The sequence below is a fragment of the Hemicordylus capensis genome, chromosome 2 (genome assembly GCF_027244095.1).
Source record: "Hemicordylus capensis ecotype Gifberg chromosome 2, rHemCap1.1.pri, whole genome shotgun sequence".
NCBI classification, from domain to species: domain Eukaryota; kingdom Metazoa; phylum Chordata; class Lepidosauria; order Squamata; family Cordylidae; genus Hemicordylus; species Hemicordylus capensis.
The window spans coordinates 232,400,542-232,418,894 of NC_069658.1; the positions used below are offsets into that span (position 1 = coordinate 232,400,542).

At 48.4% G+C, this 18,353-nt stretch overlaps 1 protein-coding gene across 10 annotated transcripts in view; it reads right to left on the minus strand.

The window, feature by feature from the left end:
* Positions 1 to 2,282: 2,282 nt before the first annotated feature.
* LOC128344275 (zinc finger protein 154-like) overlaps positions 2,283 to 18,353 on the minus strand; it is a 30,139-nt gene continuing 14,068 nt past the window's right edge. The window contains exons 1-8 of one of the 10 annotated variants that reach the window (XM_053294082.1): positions 18,005 to 18,135; positions 16,975 to 17,079; positions 15,160 to 15,760; positions 11,313 to 11,445; positions 10,994 to 11,079; positions 10,641 to 10,767; positions 10,006 to 10,083; positions 2,283 to 4,130 (exon numbers count right to left, since the gene is read on the minus strand). In XM_053294082.1, coding sequence (XP_053150057.1) covers positions 3,058 to 4,130; positions 10,006 to 10,083; positions 10,641 to 10,767; positions 10,994 to 11,079; positions 11,313 to 11,445; positions 15,160 to 15,585 — 1,923 coding nt within the window. In that variant the 5' untranslated portion in view covers positions 15,586 to 15,760; positions 16,975 to 17,079; positions 18,005 to 18,135 and the 3' untranslated portion in view covers positions 2,283 to 3,057. The other 9 variants (XM_053294083.1, XM_053294080.1, XM_053294081.1 and 6 more) reach the window with 9 other exon arrangements.

Here is an 18,353-nt window from a genome sequence, read left to right on the forward strand (position 1 = left end):
CCCACCCACTGCCTGCCACAAGCCATCTTTACCTGCCTGCTTGCAACTCTCTCTGCCTTCCCTGAGTCCCTGCCATTACTCAGAGGTGCAGCCGGACACATGCAGGCCCTGGAGCATGCCCCTCCCTTGAATCTCTGCTGCCAGCGCCCCACCAGCAATTCCACTCACAGAGAGAGATTCCAAACTAGCCAGGGAAGGCGAAAGGAGAGAAGGGGGGGAAAGAAAGGGGGAGGGGAGCCCAAAGAGGAGAGTGCTGCGAATCTAGCAATGGGACATGCAGGAGAAGCGCAAAGGGGGAGTTAGGGGAGGCAAAACAGCACCAAAAATGCCACTCGGGGAGTTTCCCAGCAATCCAGTAGGCAACTCACCAGTGCTACTCATTGAGGCATGGAACACAGGGGCTACGAGGGCTCATGCCAATGTTACCTCTCGTTTGGACACTTGTAATGTGCTCTACCTAGGGAAGCCTTTGAAAACGATTCAAGCCTTAACTAGGCCAGAATGCAGCAGCCCGGCCTGCCTCCTTATGGGGGCGTAGATTTGATAGTGTTACACCTCTTTTACGGTCACTGCACTGGTTGCCTGTTCTCTGCCCGTTTAAAAGCGCTGGTTCTCACCTACAGATCCCTTATGGGCTTAGCACCGGAATATCTCCGGGATCGCCTCTCTCAGCTGGTTGGATCCAGTCCTGTGAGGTCTTCTCAGCTGGCCCTCCTTAGTGCCCCGGCCCTGGTGTGGTGTGTGGGGTCTGGGCCTGCAGCAGGGCCTTCTCTGTGGCCGCCCCCCGCCACCCCCACCAGATTCGATCAGCCACCTCCTTAGTGGCTTTTAAGGCCCTTGTTAAGACATACCTTTTTCGCCAGGCAGTGGCCCTTTAACCTTTAAAAAAAAAAAAAACCACCTGGTTTTGTTTTTGTTCACTGCCCAAATCTTTGGAGGGGGTAGTATACAAGAAATTTTAATAAATAAATAAGTGTCCACCACAATGGTAACATGTTGGGGGGGGGGGAGAAAAAACTTCCTTGCTGATAGCAACCCCATTGTTTTCCCCAGCAATCAAAAAGTATGGTCAGAAGGAGCCTTAGAAGGACTACAGCCAGGCATTCAGCAGTTCAGGCTCTTAGGAGGATCAGCAACAGTCCCCCGGTTCACATCATGAGGACGGCCCAAGAATACCTCCACACATTTTACCGAGCCCTGGCTCCCACCTCCTACCGATTGCACTGTCCTCCAGATCTTTGGCATCCAGCTTGCTGGTTCCAAGTTACACATGAGTCCTCTCAAGGCCCCCTGGCTTCACTTAGGATTAGAGTTTACAGAGATGGACAGAGCAGTGGCAGATAAGACTACACCCTCTAGTGTACGTCCAGTTCTGAACTGGGACTATTGCCATCCAGGACAAGGTCCCCATTGCTTAGAGGGGCTCAGACACTGTCATCGACTCTTCCATATAGTCACACTGATATACCACACTAGTCCAAAAGTACCACTGAAGAGGTTAGCCAGCACTCCTGAAAAGTTTCATTAACACTCTTCTCAAACAGTGTCCAGACTGGGAGGGCGGGATGCTGTTCGTGGCAGGCAGAAAAGTTGGCCTTCTTAAAGTTTTTCCACAATCTGAGCATGTATGTGGTGTCTCCCTGTGTGGATTCTATGGTGGACAGAAATCCCACCCTTCCAACTGAAGCTCTTTCCAGACACTGAGCATGTATAGGGATTTCTCTCTGTAAAGAATCCACCCACTGACCGGTCAAGGCCAGCTACTCAGGAGGGAGGCTTTATCAGCTGAGTCAACCCTCCCTGCAATCTGAGAAGCTGACTCAGATTGCACACAGTCGTTTAATCTTTAACTTTTAAGACAAAAGATAAATAAGAGACTCTGGCAGTTTAAATTGCTGCCACCAAATCACTCCCTAATAAATTTGCTTAACGGGAATTGGAGTGATTAAAAATCCCAGTTTCAGACTTTACTTCCTCCTGCTAACAGGCAAAGACAAAAACAACTGCTCCTCCCCACCCGTATGCCTGCACATGGTGAGCTAACAATAGCTGGCTTAGTGTCCCTGTTTGGAGACAGACTGCACTAGAGCAGGCCTGCTCAACTTCAGCCCTCCTGCAGATGTTGGCCTACAACTCTCATAATCCCTGGCTACTGCCTACTCTGGCAGGGGATTATGGGAGCTGTAGTCCAAAAACAGCTGGGGGGCAAAAGTTGAGCAGGCCTGCACTAGAGGATTCCCCTCCACCAAGAGTTAATAAAACACTCTATGAGGGTTTGTAAATACAGAGAAAAATCTTTTATTAAGTTTCTACAAACTAGGGGGTTTAGGTTTCACCTTTTTGGTTGCACTTAGAAATGCTTAGCTTGGTTGCAATAACATTCAAAATGACCAGATCTTTTCGTAGGCGGCACATAGTTCATCTTGGTTTTTCAGTTACAAGGAACATATATTTAAGAAATGCACAGCAACACACACGAAGTAAAATAACTTCTGACGTTAGTCTTACTAACAATACTTTCTCCTGCACTAACTTCTGAAAGCCAAAGCCTGACTTTCTCCCCCTTGACTCTCCCCAAAGCCCTGGCGAGATCCAACCCCCTGCAAATCTGTCTCGCAAGATTCTGCAGACTCAGACGGAATGTGGTCAGCCTCCATCATTCCCCTCTCGCCTGGACAACTCCAGCCCAAGGAGCCCTCTAGTAGGGATGTGCACGAACCACTGAGCCAACGGTTCGGTGGCAGGGGAGCTGCCTTTTAAGGAGTAGGGAGGGTGCCGTTACCCCACCACCACATTTCCCCCGCTGGTGCTACTGCTGAAACTGCTTGAACAGGGTTACTGCGTAGCTTCTTGCAGCCCTGCGCCAGTGGTTTTGGCAGGGGCGGGTAATGGCACCCTCCCTACTCCTTAAAGGAACCCCCCCCCGAACTGTCTGGAAAATGACCCCCAAACCAGTTCTTACACATCACTACCCTCTAGTCCCGCCTGCATGGTTGATTGTTTGGTCAAGAGCTAGGGTAGCCAGTCTGGCAATCAAGGACATGTGTTCCTTTCCTGTTAACTCTTATCAGTGCTGGCAGACTGCTCACTACATTCTCTTGTGTGGATTCTTTGATGGGCAGAAAGGTAGCTCTTCCGGCCAAAGTTCTGTCCACATTCTGAGCAGGTATATGGTTTCTCTCCTGTGTGGATTTTTTGATGGGCAGAAAGCTTGTCCGTCCGACTAAAGCTCTTTCCACACTCTAAGCACATATATGGTTTCTCCCCCGTGTGGAGTCTTTCATGGACAGAGAGATGGCCTTTCTGACTGAAGCTCTTTCCACACTCTGAGCATGTATAAGGTTTCTCCCTTGTGTGAATTATTTGATGGACAGAAAGCAGGCCCGTGCGACTGAAACTCATTCCACACTCTGAGCACATATATGGTTTCTCCCCTGTGTGGATTCTGTGATGGATGGTAAGACTTGAGGAGAACCTGAACCTCCTTCCACACTCTGAGCACATATAAGGTTTCTCCCCTGTGTGGATTCTTTGATGGGCATTAAGATTTGACTTCCGATTGAAGCTTTTTCCACACTCTGAACACTTATATGGTTTCTCCCCTGTGTGGATTCTTTGATGGGCAGAAAGATTTGACTTCCAACTGAAGCTCTTTCCACACTCTGAGCATGTATAGGGTTTCTCTCCTGTATGGCAACTTTGATGGGAAGGAAGCTTATCTCTGTCACTGAAGCTCTTTCTGTACTTGGAGCATGTATCTGGTTTCTCTCCTTTGCAGACACACTGGTGGACAGCAAGGGCATCATCATGACTGAATCTCTTTCCACACTCCAAGCACAGCTTCTCTCCTGTATGGGTTTTCTGATGTTCATACAAGTTCAACCAATTTCCGAAGCAGTTTCCACACATTGTGCATGGATATGCTTTCATGCTTGTATGGATGCTGTGATGTGCACTAAGCTGTGATCCATTAGTTAAGATGTTTCCACTTAGAGGAATATTACTAGCCTTGTCTTCAGCTGGAATTGCACAGAAGCCTGTCCCTTCAGAAGCTGCCGAATTCTTCTTCTCTTTTTCTTCAGTTCTTCTTCTCTGCACTTTCCCCTTTTTTCTGTTCTTCCAACGATTACCTGCAGGAATAAAATTAGAATTTTGGTGAGGGAGGAACAAAGCCTCAACCCAAGAAAAGCCCAACTAATGGCATTGCTGTTAAAACAGGGCTGGTGATTTTCTAGGGTTTGATTTCTGGCTGAGTGGAGGTGTTTGTGTCTTTGACAGAAGAGTACCCTGAGCGGGGGATTCATTCCAGGTGAGTGCCCAACGGTGCAGGGAAATGTAGGTGGGAGGTCTTGGAAGCCAAATTTAGGCTGATAGCTAGCATACTGAAGTACACGACCCATTTCTCAGAAACGCTACCTGTTCCACGCACAGGTTCAGCATTACAGGCAGAGCTGAGGTGTCTCAATGCATGGATGAGATTTTGGTGCCGCATGGAGGGATTTAGATTCAAGAGGCACTGGGATACATTTTGGGGCAAATGAAGCATGTACAAAAGGGATGGGCTGCACTTGGACCAAGATGGAACCAGACTGCTGGCACTTAAAATCAATAAGGTCACAGAACAGCTTTTAAAATGATGCCTGGGGAATAGCCGACAGGAGCTGGGCAGTATCCAGTTTGGCAAATGCCACCCCTTAAGGTGCGAAGGTGGAAAAGATTCAGATAAAACAGAAAGGGACAGAGCAGAACCACATAAAGAGCTGTGCTAGCTGGTCAAAGAGCCAAAAGAAAGATAGCATACACCAGGCTAGGTGGCCAGATTTGGCTTTTAAAAAGCCAAATTCTGGCTTACGAGTATACTCCTTAGGTTCTGGCAACTCTGACACCAGGTAAGAGGTTCAGCATACAGGTGCATATATGCCAATGCCAGAATCCTCCACGGCAAGATGGGCGAGCTGGAGTGCTTGGTTGCTAACACACACACAAAATAGATATAGTGGGCATAACAGAAACATGGTGGAACAGTGAGAACCAGTGGGACACTGATATAAACTCTATAGAAAGGACAGGGCAGGGCGTCTTGGAGGTAGAGCAGCACTGTATGTTGGGGCACTGTATGAAGGGATAGAATCTAACAAGGTAGAAAACCTAGGAAGAAAGGAGTCCTCCACAGAAATCCTGGGGGTGACAATACAAGGCCTGAAAGGAAATGTGCTACTGGGGACGTGCTATCGCCCTCCTGATCAAACGCTGACAGTAACTGGGAGTTGCAGAAGCAATCAGGCAGGCGTCAAGGAGAGGCAGGGCTGTAATAATAAGTGACTTCGATTACCCACACATAGACTAGGTAAATTCACAGTCTATGTGAGGTCAAATTTCGATATACTCTGAATTTATGTATTTATTCGATTTATATACTGCCCTTCCAAAAATGGCTCAGGGTGGTTTACATAAAAACAACAATTAAAATCAAAACTATAAAAACAGCATAAAACCAACTGACAGTTAAAACATTTAAACAGTTAAAAACCTTGGGGAACCAGGCTGAACATTTACAACAGTTTAAAAACCCTGGAAGGCCAAGCCAAACAGATAGGTTTTAAGGGCTCTTATGAACGCCAATAATGAGCTCGGTTTACAGATTTCTGCTGGTAGTGCATTCCACAGCCCAGGAGCAGCTACAGAGAAGGCCCGCCACCCACGGAACACCTCCCGATCTGAGCAGAAGATCACACTGAGTGTGTGGCCAGCAGCATGAGTTGGTTCAGAAACTAATTGGGATAGGCCCATAGTTGTCATGGACGCTATGAACTCCTGAGCCACACCAGACAAACCAGCCCCAGAGTAGATGTTGAAGTCCCCCAGCACCCAAAGTCTGGGAGATTCCAACTCTGAGACCAGCTCCATCAGTTTAGTTAGGGAGTCCGTTGGGCAGTGGGGTGGATGGTACACCAACAGAATCCCAAATCTATCTAGGGCTGTGCCCTAGAACAGTTGGTGAGAAGGTAATCCTGAGTGGCACCCAGGATGTAGTACATGATATCATTCTCATGGACCCCTTAAGGAACAGTGACCATAGTGTGATCAAATTAGGCATACATATGGGGAGAGAATCACCAAGGACGTCTAACACAGACATTTTGAATTTCAGAAGAAACTTCTCCCAAATAAGGGGTATGGTGAAAAGAAAACTGAAAAGGAAAATCAGGAGGGTCACTGCACTCCAGAATGCATGGAGTTTACTCAAAACCACAATACTAGAAGCCCAGTTAGAATGTATACCAAAAAAGGAGGATGCCAGCATGGCTAACAGGTAAAGTCAAGGAAACCAAAAAGGAGAAGACGACTTATTTCCTAAATTGGAAGGCCTGCCCAAATGAAGAGAACAGAAAGGAACACAAATTCTGGCAAAAGTTTGGACCAATAAACGGAAGTACTTTTTCACGCAATGCATAATCAACTTGTGGAATTCTCTGCCACAAGATGTGGTGACAGCCAACAACCTGGATGGCTTTAAGAGGAGTTTGGATAACTTCATGGAGGAGAGGTCTATCAACAGCTACTAGTCGGAGGGCTATAGGCCACCTCCAGCCTCCAAGACAGGATGCCTCCAAATACCAGTTGCAGAGGAGTAGCAGTAGGAGAGAGCACATGTCCTCAACTCCTGCCTGTGGGCTTCTCAGAGGCATCTGGGGGGCCACTGAGGCAAACAGGATGATTGACTAAATAGGCCTTGGGCCTGATACAGCAGGGCTGATCTAACGTTTTACAATCATGGAAAGGATGTAATGGCGGGGGGTGGGGGTGGAGGCAAATCCTGCCATGTGCTAAGCAGCGTCTGTTGATTAGTCCAGCTACATGCTCCAAAGGCTGCAGTATTGCAGAGGCATTTCGCTCCGGTGGAATAAAAATTTTCAATCAATTTAACCTGCCCCCTTACCTAAGCCACCTAATGGTACAGCGGGGAAAGGACTTGCCTAGTGAGCAAAAGGCTGCCAGTTCGAATCCCCGCTGGTATGTTTCCCAGACTATGGGAAACACCTATATTGGGCAGCAGAGATATAGGAAGATGCTGAAAGGCATCATCTCATACTGTGCGGGAGATGGCAATGGTAAACCCCCTCCTGTTGTCGCCAGGAATCAACACCGACTCAACGGCACACCTTACCTTACTGGGATGGGGCTGCTCTGGGAAGAGCCTCTGTATGCTTGAATGATGAAGGTTCTGAATTCCCTCCCTGGTCTCTCCAGAGAGGGCTCCTGCTTGCAACCTTGGAGAAGCCACTGCCCGTCTAGGTAGACAATACTGAGCTAGATGGACCAGTGGCTTGTCTCAGTCAAAGGCAGCTTTGTATGTTCTATGTCCCAATCTCTGTAGCTACTCCTTTGCTGTCTCCCGACCGCTCTCTAGGTTGTGAGACAAGAGTGACTCATCCTAAAGAGCTGGAGGGAAAGACCTAAAGGAGACAGAGCTGCATCTTCTGCTGCATGTAGAGGCACAGGCCACTGAGCAAACATCGGAGGAGCAAGCGCTAGGTGGAGGAATGGCTCTCCAGGCAGCCAAACTTCTGCAGGGGCTTCCTGATCACCAATAATGGTGCCCATGTGCTGAGTGGAAGCTCCTTTCTGAGATGGCCTTGACACTTGAGCCGTTCTCCCTTGAGGCAAGCACCTTTTGTGCTGAGACGGCAGCTCTGAACCAGACTCTGCCCGCTGCTCTTCGCCTGGAGAAGATGATGGCTGAACCTGAGACTACTCTGACCACTGGGGAGGCATGGAACATTAGGGATGTGCGAACAGATTTGGAAAGAAACCTGTTCAACATCAAACCTGTTTGGTTCAATGGCTCAGTATCGGACTGAACCACCACCACCCTGGTTTGGTTCGTTATCAGGCCGAACCACCCAGCCTGTTCTGAAAATTTATCATTAACAGAAATAGAACTCGCCGCCGTCACTCCAGGGGCTTCTCCAAGGTTGGGGGGATGTCCCCAGAAGTTCCCCCTCCCCCCTGCCGGCCTCCATTATTTGCCAAATCGCCTGGTTTAAGTGGTCTTTAGCCCATTCCGGGCCTCATTCCTGTGGCGGTGGCCATTCAGGAGGCCACCATGCATGACCCGGCCCCACAGAGGCCCATTGGGCCTCAGAAATATCCGTTGCCATGGGGTTGAGGCCCGGAACAGGCTGAAGACTGCCTGAACTGGGCGATTTCGCAAATAATGGAAGCCAGAGGAGGGAGGGGGAATGGGTGCCTTGGCGCCTTGCCAGTGGTAATGGAGGCACTGACTGAAGTGGTGCCGAGCAGAGTGTTCTGCAGTACCTGCAGGAACTGGTGGTGGAGGACCCCAAGATGGATCCTGTTCAGTTTTGGGCAATGGGTTGCCAAGTCTGGCTGGACTTGGTAACCATTGCTGGATGGCTCCTCTCTTGCTCCCCAACCAGTGTCCAGAGTGAGAGGGCCGGAGATGTGGTGAGACCCCATCGCTCACATTTGGATGCTGACTTGGTGGAGCAGCCGGTCTTCCTGAAGGCCAATTTCCGCCTGCTGGGCTACCCTGAGCTGGATGTGGAGGGCGAGTGACTCATGATCACCAGTGTTCCGTCTAATAGGTATTCTCAGATGCTGTTGACTACAACTCCCATAATCCCCAAGCAAAAGCCATTGCAGCAGGGGATTTTGGGAGTTGAAGGCAACAACATCTGGGAATCCCTGTTAGAGGGAACACTGATGGTCACCCCCACCTGCTGCAAAAACAGCTCACCCTGGCCAATCCCAAATGGGTCACAGGCTGCCCGTTAGTGCTGCTGACACATACAGACATGGATGAACTCCATCAGCCCATGATGATGGCCTAGAGCCCCAGGGCCAGCACCCATTGGAGGCTGTCGTGGAGCACAGGTGGTTTTGTTTGGGCTTGATGGCCGGCTTGTGTGGGCACACCAGGCTTGTGAGGATGGGTTTTTTTGGTTTGCTGGCTGGCTTTGTTGTTCTGTTGTTAGCTCTCCTGCAGCACAGCCAAACAAACACACATGGCGCGCGCACACACATATGCATTGGTCCATGATGAGTCTAGACTGCTTCCCTGGCATGTGTCACTGCAAGCTGTCAGCCAGAGCCCAGCCCTACCTGAGGCCAACTTACTGCATACACAAAAAGTAGAAAGAAGACTTCTCTCATGTTGCTTACGCTTTTCAATCTCAGAGCACTAACTCTCCATTTCTGCTTGCTTTTGCTGGATTTCAGATGGACAAAGGGAGAAAAAATTGGTTGCCAGGCTTGCCTGCCCTTCCTTCTGGTCACTGGTGTTGTAGTGAAATCTCTGTCTGCTGTTGATTTGCAGTGAGAGATTTGCTCCATGACATGTGTCGGGTTCTGTGCATTCTGCAGGTACACTCAGTCAGGGTCACCTGGTGGGCCACTGTGTGACAAATGAAGCTGGACTAGATAGGCCTTGGGCCTGATCCAGCAGTGCTATTCTAATGTGATTCAACCTTCTGTCAAAGGGGTTAGGGAATTATGGGAATGCAAATCAGCCCATTATTTCCTAAGGGTAGCACCTGGGGACACCAAAAGGGGTTGTGTAGTATGTCATGATGGGTGATACCTACTACACAACCCACAAAGCAATTAGACAATAGGGCTATTTTTTAATGATTTTTAAAAATTTGTCTATGGTCAATAAATCACAAGTTGACCTGCTGATGTCCCTGGACATTTTTTAAAAATTCATTAAAAATTGCACAAATGCCGAATAGCTTTGCGGGTTGGTTGATAGGTAGCACCCATCATGACGTACCAACTAACCCAATTTGGTGTCCCTAGGTGTTACTCATAGCGAATAATGGGACAGTTTGAATTCAAATTATTCACTATGGATGAACCATTGGATCCAGTTCAATGGAACCGATACACAAATGAGGGCATCGGCTTAGAAACCAGTTCAACCTCGAACTGAACTGGGAAAACTGGTTTTGTGCACACCCCTAAACAAAGCAACGCAGCTACCTGCTGATCTCTCTTCCTCTTCCTCAGGGGCCTCAATAAATGGATCTTCTGACCAAGAAGTGAGTTCATGTTTCGGAACTGAAAGAAACAGACAAAGGAGGTTTTGCAGTTCAAACTAGAACAAATCTTCAGGGAGCCCAATTCAGCCTGTCAAAACTGTTCTCCAGACCACAGCCACGTAGAGGGCCAAGAAGGGGTGGCAAAGACTTTGAAAGAGTCCTCACCAGCATTGGAAATAGTCCCAGAAGGAGGTCTAGTAGAGGAAGCCACATGTATTTCTCTCAGCCACACTACAGGCCAGGGAAGCCTTAACTGGAGGGAGGTTCCCTCTGGGACCATGTCAGACACCACCAAATGAAGCAAAAACAGGGCCATCAGTTAAGGGCTGAAGTGAGCTGACACTTCTGCCCATTAGGAAGAGGAAAGTAGGAGTGTTTTACTGTAATCTCTAGAAATGACCCCTTTTAGGCTCAGGTTGGGACTCATTCTTCTCTTCAACTAAGGAGAATGTCCAAGGAAAGTAGACCAGCTGCTAACATCCTCCACAACATCCTCACAATGCACTGATATGCACCAGGAATAGCAACAATTCCTGCCTTCCACATCCATCAGCCAAAGGAAAGAGGGAGCCTTACCCAGCCAGGCCAGATGCCCAGAAGTCTCCTCCATGACTTCCCTGTGCAGAGCCCTTTGGTCTGGATCCAGCAGAGCCCACTCCTCCTCGGAGAAACACACAGCCACCTCCTCAAAGGACACGGGTCCCTGAAAGATGAAGAAAGCATTTTCTCTATCTGGATATTGTTATTAATGTCATGGCTGGATGTTCCTCTAAAGGATCTTCCAAAGTTGCTTTCAAGGTCTCTTTAGAGGCAACTTTTGTCTTCTAAGGAAGCGTATTTGAGCAAAAGAGAAAAGGGAAAGACAGAGCTATTTCCCCACCCAGAGACAGGTGAGGCCTTTCTCCCTCCTTCCATGATGCTTCCCCTACCTGATCCGGTGACCGCACAGCAACACCTTCCTCTCCACCAACAAGAGGAGAAGGACTAGAGAGAATGTTCAGAGACATTTCACAGCCTGTGAGGTAAAGAAAGGAAATGTCTTTTATGCTTTTGGCATTTTGCATTTCAGTGACTGGAGTGAAATCAATCTGTCTCGACAATATTTTTTGGAGTCTCAGTGTGAAATTACTGAAAACTGAACAGAGCCTAGAGAAAAGCGTCTCTTGCACAGAGACTTAAAGGGAACGTAAAAGCAATCCAGGGATTTCAGGAGAAGGCCGAGATGAAATACTCCCCAATCATCCTTACCCAGAGAGGTGGTTCCTCCATCCCCCTTCTCCTCCCACAGGATCCCCCTGAAGAGCAGCCTCTGCCTGGTGTGTGACGGAGCCTTCTCTGCCTGCAGGGGATCAGTGGCCATGTTGGCTAACATACCCAGTGCCTGAAAGAGGAGAAAGGGAAGAGGGATGAAGAAAGGGAATGGATCATTGATTTGTATTATATGTTTATTGTTTGTGTTGTTGTTTTGTTTTGCCCATTGGCCGTAAATAAATAAAGGAAAGTATTATATTGATATGTCACGCTACTCTGGTAGAAATCCCCTCAGGGCAGACATTACAAAGGTGTTTTATTGTTTTTTTTAATAGAGGACAAGAAAACTAAGGAAAATAAAGACCTAAAGCAGGCCTGCTCAACTTTGACTCCCCCAGCTGTTTTTGGACTATAACTCCCATAATCCCCAGCCACAATGGCCAATAGCCAGGAATTATGGAAGTTGTAGCCCAACACCAGCTTGAGGGACAAAGCTGAGTGGCCCTGACATAAAGCAGTAGAAGATATAGTGCCCATCAGGAAGCTGGTCTGGATGAAGAACAACATCCTCAGATGATGTTTTTAAATGGACAGGGGATATAAAAAGGTATATTTTCTCCAGGTACTAAAGAGACATGTGAGCAGGCATCAGTCTGGCATCTCTGCGAAGAGCATCCCATAGCAGGAGCCTCAGCCGAGAAGACCCTCCTGGAGGCAGCAAAAAACACCTGGAGGGGATGCTTGACATCCCAGTAGGGAGAGGTTCCTGTGGAGTGAGGAGCCAGAGGCCCTCTCCTCTCGGCAGCAGAGGCTGAATGGGGGCTGGACAGGCAGTGGCCAGTGGTTCCCAGTCACTTTGGACTTGGTTATCCTTCCCTGGTAGTCCTGCAACCCACTCACAGGCCTGACTTACTTAGGGAGGTGCATGAGGACCAGTGGATTGGGACAGGAATCCAGCCAAGGTAGTCAAACGGATCTGAAGAGGAAGGCATCCCAGACCACCCCTCGGCCCCCGTTAAACCTGCCAGACAGGAAGGAGGCAGGAAAGGAGGGCTAAAGACCACCTCCAGCCTCAGAGGCAGGATGCCTCTGAGTACCAGTTGCAGGGGAGTAACAGCAGGAGAGGGCATTCCCCCAACTCTTGCCTGTGGCTTCCAGCGGCATCTGGTGGGCCACCGTGTGAAACAGGCTGCTGGACTAGATGGGCCTTGGGCCTGATCCAGCAGGGCTGTTCTTATGTTCTTAAAGAGAAGCTGGTGTTGCTCCTGCATACGTTATTTGCTCTTTCTGCGGTTCCATTGCTAGTACAGCAGCTTGGCTGACTATAAGCACTGTATGTATTTGTTTATTTCGGCCCAAGGCCAGCATAAATACAAAAAGAAAAACAAACAACAGCAGTAAATACATAAAATACATAAAACATTAATATCTTCAGATACCGTATACATGGCTAATTTCGTTCAAATAAAACCGGTTAATCTGAAGTGCACAATCCAGCATCTCGTACCTCAATCACTCTAAACCGAATCTTGCCTGCTATGAAGAGAAATTTTGCTACCCTCCTGTAAGCATACTCTGGCCTAGCAGTAAGCAGGAAAAGGACCTTGTCCCCATCAGAAGGGCAATTGTAATGCGTTAGTAGTGGGGAGAGAAGCTTTCCCCTTAATTCGGTATAAAATCTGCACTTCAGCATCAGATGTTCCGTAGTCTCCACTTCACCGTTATGACAGAGGCATAATCTTTGATCGTAGGGCACCTTCCCAAAACGTCCTTCCAATACCGCCGTATGAAGGGCGTTAGGTCTAGCTGCTGAAAGAGCCCTACGATGATCCCTGTTAGAGATCCTAAGTAAATATTCAGCGGGGGAATGACTGCTGATTTGATCTCCTAAGAATAGGCTAGGGCCTATTTGGGCAACAACCCCCTGCTTCGTCATATCCCAGATACATTGAGTTATGGCAATTTTGGCTTTGCTGTGGCCCAGAGTTCTAATCAGGGGCAGGGAAAAACCCAAGGATGCTAACATTGCATTGATATCATTTTTCCCAACGGGTCATAAAGCCATCCTCCAATATCAAGGGAGCAATGCCCGTGGGGTGAAAAATCAGATTAAGCCAATAGGAGAAAACCATTTCCCACAATCTCGCTTCTACAGATGGCCATCCGATCTCCAGCCTAATGGCAGCATTTGAAACTGAACACGGTAATCTAAGGAGAGACCTAATAAACTTAGATTGGACCGTCTCCAACTTCAGATAATTAGTTTTATTCCCTAGCACGCCTCCCACCAGAAGCAAGGCAAGAGCCTTGGCCTTAAAAAGCTCTAAAGCTACTTGCCGCGAGTGAGCTCGTTTCTTTATGTGCAAGGAGCAAATTGCTGAGGCGGCTTTCTGGGCGTTGGCAATAACATACGCCCTATGTGCTATAGTGCTTATGTTGGCCTGTAACACAACTCCAAGATATTTAAATTGTCTGATCTGCTCTAAAGTATGCCCGTTAAGTTTCCACGTAAGCGTCCTAGGTCTAGCCGCAGAGACCATGATTTTGGTTTTGTCATAATTCAAAGACAGTTCGTGGTCATTGCAAAAGTTGGCCAGCTCTCTCAAAATTCGCTTAAGTCCAACCCTCGTCCGAGAAATCAATGCTGCAGCAGCAGAAGCAGCGTACAGTAGCACATTAATATGTTTTTGAGCTAATTTAGGCGGGTGAAAGTCCAATTTCCTCATGCGTTCCACAAGGGGGTTAAAATAAAAATTAAATAATGCCGGGGCTCAAACACACCCTTGCCTGACACCAGTCCTGGTTGAAATTGAATTAGTCACCTGACCTTTCCTGTTTAGCCTGACTTTGAGGGTGGTGTTCTCATGTAGTTTAACCATCAACAGGAGAAGTCTTCTGTAGATATCTGATTTGGGCGAGCCTCTCCCATAATTTGCTCCTGGAAATCTGATCGAAAGCTTGTTTGAAGTCAATAAAAGCAGTTTGGAGTGCCCCTGGAGATTTCCCTGAGTATTTTTCTGCCAGATGTTGAAGGACAATTATCGAGTCCGTGGTGGATCTACCTGCCCTGAACCCATTTTGCTCATCTGCCAGGATTTGATTGACATCAAGCCATTCCATGAAGTGACCCAATAGGTGCCTGGCGTACAGCTTTCCAATGACACTCAAAAGGCTAATAGGACGAAAATTAGCTGGTTGATCTTTGGGACCCTTCTTATAAATGGGGATAACGATGGCAAGTCCCCAGTTCTCAGGGATCTGGGCTGTTCGATCCACAAGAGAAAAAAGGGCTGCCAGGACCGGTATCCACCAATCACTGTTTTCCTTTAAACACTCTATGGTGATATAATCTGAACCCAGGGCTGTACCAGACTTAGACTGGTTCAACAGGGAGGCTATTTCGGCTTCTGAGACAGGCGGCCAGTGTGGAGCGCTCTCTAAATCGCCTGTTATTTCATAAGAATTTCCAGAAGCTGCATATAGCTTAGTAAAATGTTGTTCCCACACCCGTGCTGGTATTTGGAAATCCACTCTAGGAATATCCTTGCCCAGATATCTGGCAATTAAACGCCAGAACAATGAATGATTATTTAATTGGGCAGCTGAAATCAATCATGCCCAGTCCGCTGCATCAGCTTTAACTTTTTTCCGCTTAATAAATCTTTTATATTCCCTCTTAAGTTGTATAAGAGCGCCGTTGACTATAAGCACTGAACTTCTGCCAGACAGGAAGAAAAAGACTCTAGCTCTGCTTGCAGGAGGACCTTACTTGGCAACTGGTGGCATAATCCTAAAGGTTCTCAGCCCCCTGAAACTACTTGGATAAAACAGCCCTGCTTCTCACCTGCTGCTCCTCCTGCCTCTTCTCCTCTGCCTGGCTCAGGAGGAAACCTTCTGCCAGGGCCACTGCCTGGGAACTGGCCTCCGCTCCGCACTCTCTGACCCAGCTCTCCATCTCCGGGGGCAGGACAGTCAGGAACAGCTCCAAGATCACCAGGTCCAGCATCTGAGCTTTGGTGTGCTTTTCTGGCTTCAGCCACTGACGGCAAAGGTGGTGGAGTTGGCTGCAAACATCTCGGGGTCCTTCAGCCTCCTGGTAGGGGAATTGCCTGAGTTTCTGGCATTCAACATCACTGCTGGTGGGGTCTCCTTCCAGGATCTTCTGCACCATTCTTTCCCAGAATTCCTTGCCACTCCCTACCTGGATGCTTTGGGGGTCTTTTTCTGCTCCCACCCCTGATCCATTTCTTACTGGGCTTTGCAAATCCATTTTTTTCTTTGACTTCAAATGAAACTTCCAACGCAGCCAGAAGATTTTCTTAGTCCAACAGTTAGTCTCATATGGCCAAAGAGTCTTTCTTTGTCAAGTTATTGTTTTCTCCAAATAAGCACTTAATTTCCCTGCAAAACTTTGCTTCTCTTTGAGAAGGGGTGGGGGAAGAATCCTGTGAATTAGAGAGAAGCACCAATCAACACATATTTATATCACAGCTTCACTGTATTTGGTAGCTATCGGGTAACAGGGCCTGGAAATCTACAGGAGCCCTGTGACTACCAACCAGACCCAGCCTGAGACCAATCCAATTTGAAATACACTTCCCCTCTTTTGCGGGGAGGAGAGGTTAATAGCCCAGTTAAGTTGGAGCTACTTTCTATTTTGTAGTTCAATATCTTGGAAGCTGAAGAGAAAGGAACCAGAAAAGGCTGGAATCACACTCTATCTCCCAGGTTCTCATTGGGAGGGCTAGACTGAGAAAGTTGCAGTATAAGTAATACTTTAAGGAAGGTTTGCCATCTGAGAAAAAACAGTTGTAGGAGTTCTTAGTCAGACACTGCCTTAGGTTGTTTTTCTTTTGTTTCTGGTGTGCCTCTGAATCCTACAAAAATGTGTGTGTTACCAACCTATTACAAACTCTTATGTTCTCTCAGTAATCAAGTAGTTTAAAAAACTACTTTCTAAGAGTAGTTTGGAATGCTCTGTGGGGAAGCGAAGTCCCCTGATACCACGTCAACAAGCCTTAGAGACTAGGGGTCACAAGTTGCAACTGTCCTGTGATAATCCTTTATTGATTCATATGGTGGGTGGCCTACTTTACCCAGCCCAGGATACCCAATGGGAAGGGGGGGGGAGAATTCTACCCTAAAGGAGAGTAGGTGGTGGCAGCAATCATTACCAGCCGGGAGAGCCAGTCTCTTTAGTGGAAGTTGATCCTTCAGTCACCCTGTAACAAAAGAGTAGTCTGCCCAGTAGATAGGGGGTATTCTGCTGCTATACTCAGTCATAAGTGTTCCCTCCTTCCATTTGATTAATAACAAATAAATAGAGTTGAAGGAGTTTTGCATAGCTCAGAAGTTCACACAGTTGAATGTTTGATTGGTCAAATTCATCAGTCTAGAGACAAACACTTCCTCTTCTCTTTCCTATGGCGAATCTTTTAATGAAACCCCCCTTTTAGTAACTGGTTGGCATGGAGGTTCCTACCTTCCCTTTTCCATTGTGTGCAAAGGGGAGGGGGAGGCGACTGAGCTCAATGTAGGGGCCGGAGGGTGGCTGCACAGGAGGGGGGGCTCAGTAACCCCCTGAAAAGAGGACTCTTACCCAGCCCCCAACTCTGCTGGGTTTTTTAAAAATATGTGGCAGCAAAGTTGTTACTCTCACCAAGGAAGGTTGTGGGGTGTGATATTACTGCACAGTGACTCCCTCCCACTCCATTCATGCGATGGCAAGACTACTGCAAGAACTGATTGAAAACAGAAGGGAAATCTGAAAAGAAAGAAAAAGAAATCATCTTACTTAATAGGGTTGACAAACAAGAAGAAGAATAAACCAAGTCCAGAAACAGAAGGACATCCGGGTGCTTAATGGCTTCAAAAATGAAGATAATTTTGAATTCCTTCAAAACGGGAAGAGCTGGAGTGGGGACAGTCCCCTGACCTACCCAGATCCCCAGAGGAAAGGAGTTAAGGGACGTGGGGTGGGGGGGACAGAATAGCAGAGGAGTTGGAAGCTAGATTCAGCCACTCTGGAATCCCCAGGGAGGAGGCCCCCCAGTCCTGGCCTCTGCAAGAACCCCTCCCACCCTCGCCACAGGAAAGGCCTCCACGCTGCTGCAGCTGAGCGGCTTCATCATTTGTCTCTTTTGCGAGGGGGAAGCGCAGGGGGCAGCGGGTGAGAGGGAGGGAGCTCGGTCTGCAGGGATGGAAGAACTATAATAGGACCAAGTGTCTGGCAGCAGCGGAGGATGACCCTGATCCCCACCCCACTCCCAGGCCCATCCTACCTTCATTGCCGGGCTGACAGCCCTGGTGGTGGGGCCAGCCAGGCGGGGAGCTGCGGAAGAGCGCTTCCCAGCGTGCATCCTGCGGCCAGGCAGAGGGAGGCCGCCAGTGTCCCAGGGGTCGGCAGGGCCCCCCTCTCTCCCGCCACGCCCCAGGCTATCCCAGAAGCAGGTGGAGGAGGATCCCGCTCCCCACCGGCCCCTCCGCCTGCATCTCTCACCTGCAGCATCAGCAGCTCCCTCCAAGCTTCCGAGGGGTGCAAAGTGCACGTGGAAGGGGCCTGGCTCCCAGGGAAGGAAGTGCAGGGCCGGAGGGTGGGAGTGGGGGGTGAGGGGGAAGGGTCTGGGGGGCCCCGGGATATGCCTCTTTCCACCCCTACTGGATCCCTCTTTCTGCAAGGATCTCCCTACCCTAAGCACACACCTTCCTCTGCTACTTCCTCCTTCCTCTGAAGAGGCGCGATTTCCCTCGTGGCTTGCTGGGCAGAGAGAGCAGAGCTTCCAGATTCCTAGAGAGGCGGCCGGGGATGACGGGAGTTGTAGTTCAATGACAGCTGGAGGGCCAGGTTTTCTCAGCCCAGCTCTAAGGGTTAAAGGGAGAGCAGAGCTTCCAGATTTGATAACTGTTTTAACTGCTGTCTTTTAAAAAAATCTCTGAATGTACATAAGCCGCCTGGATATGTGTCATATTTGCTGGTTTTTAAATCAAATCATAAATCAAATAAACAAATCATAACCCCTCCTTTTCCACCAGAAAGGA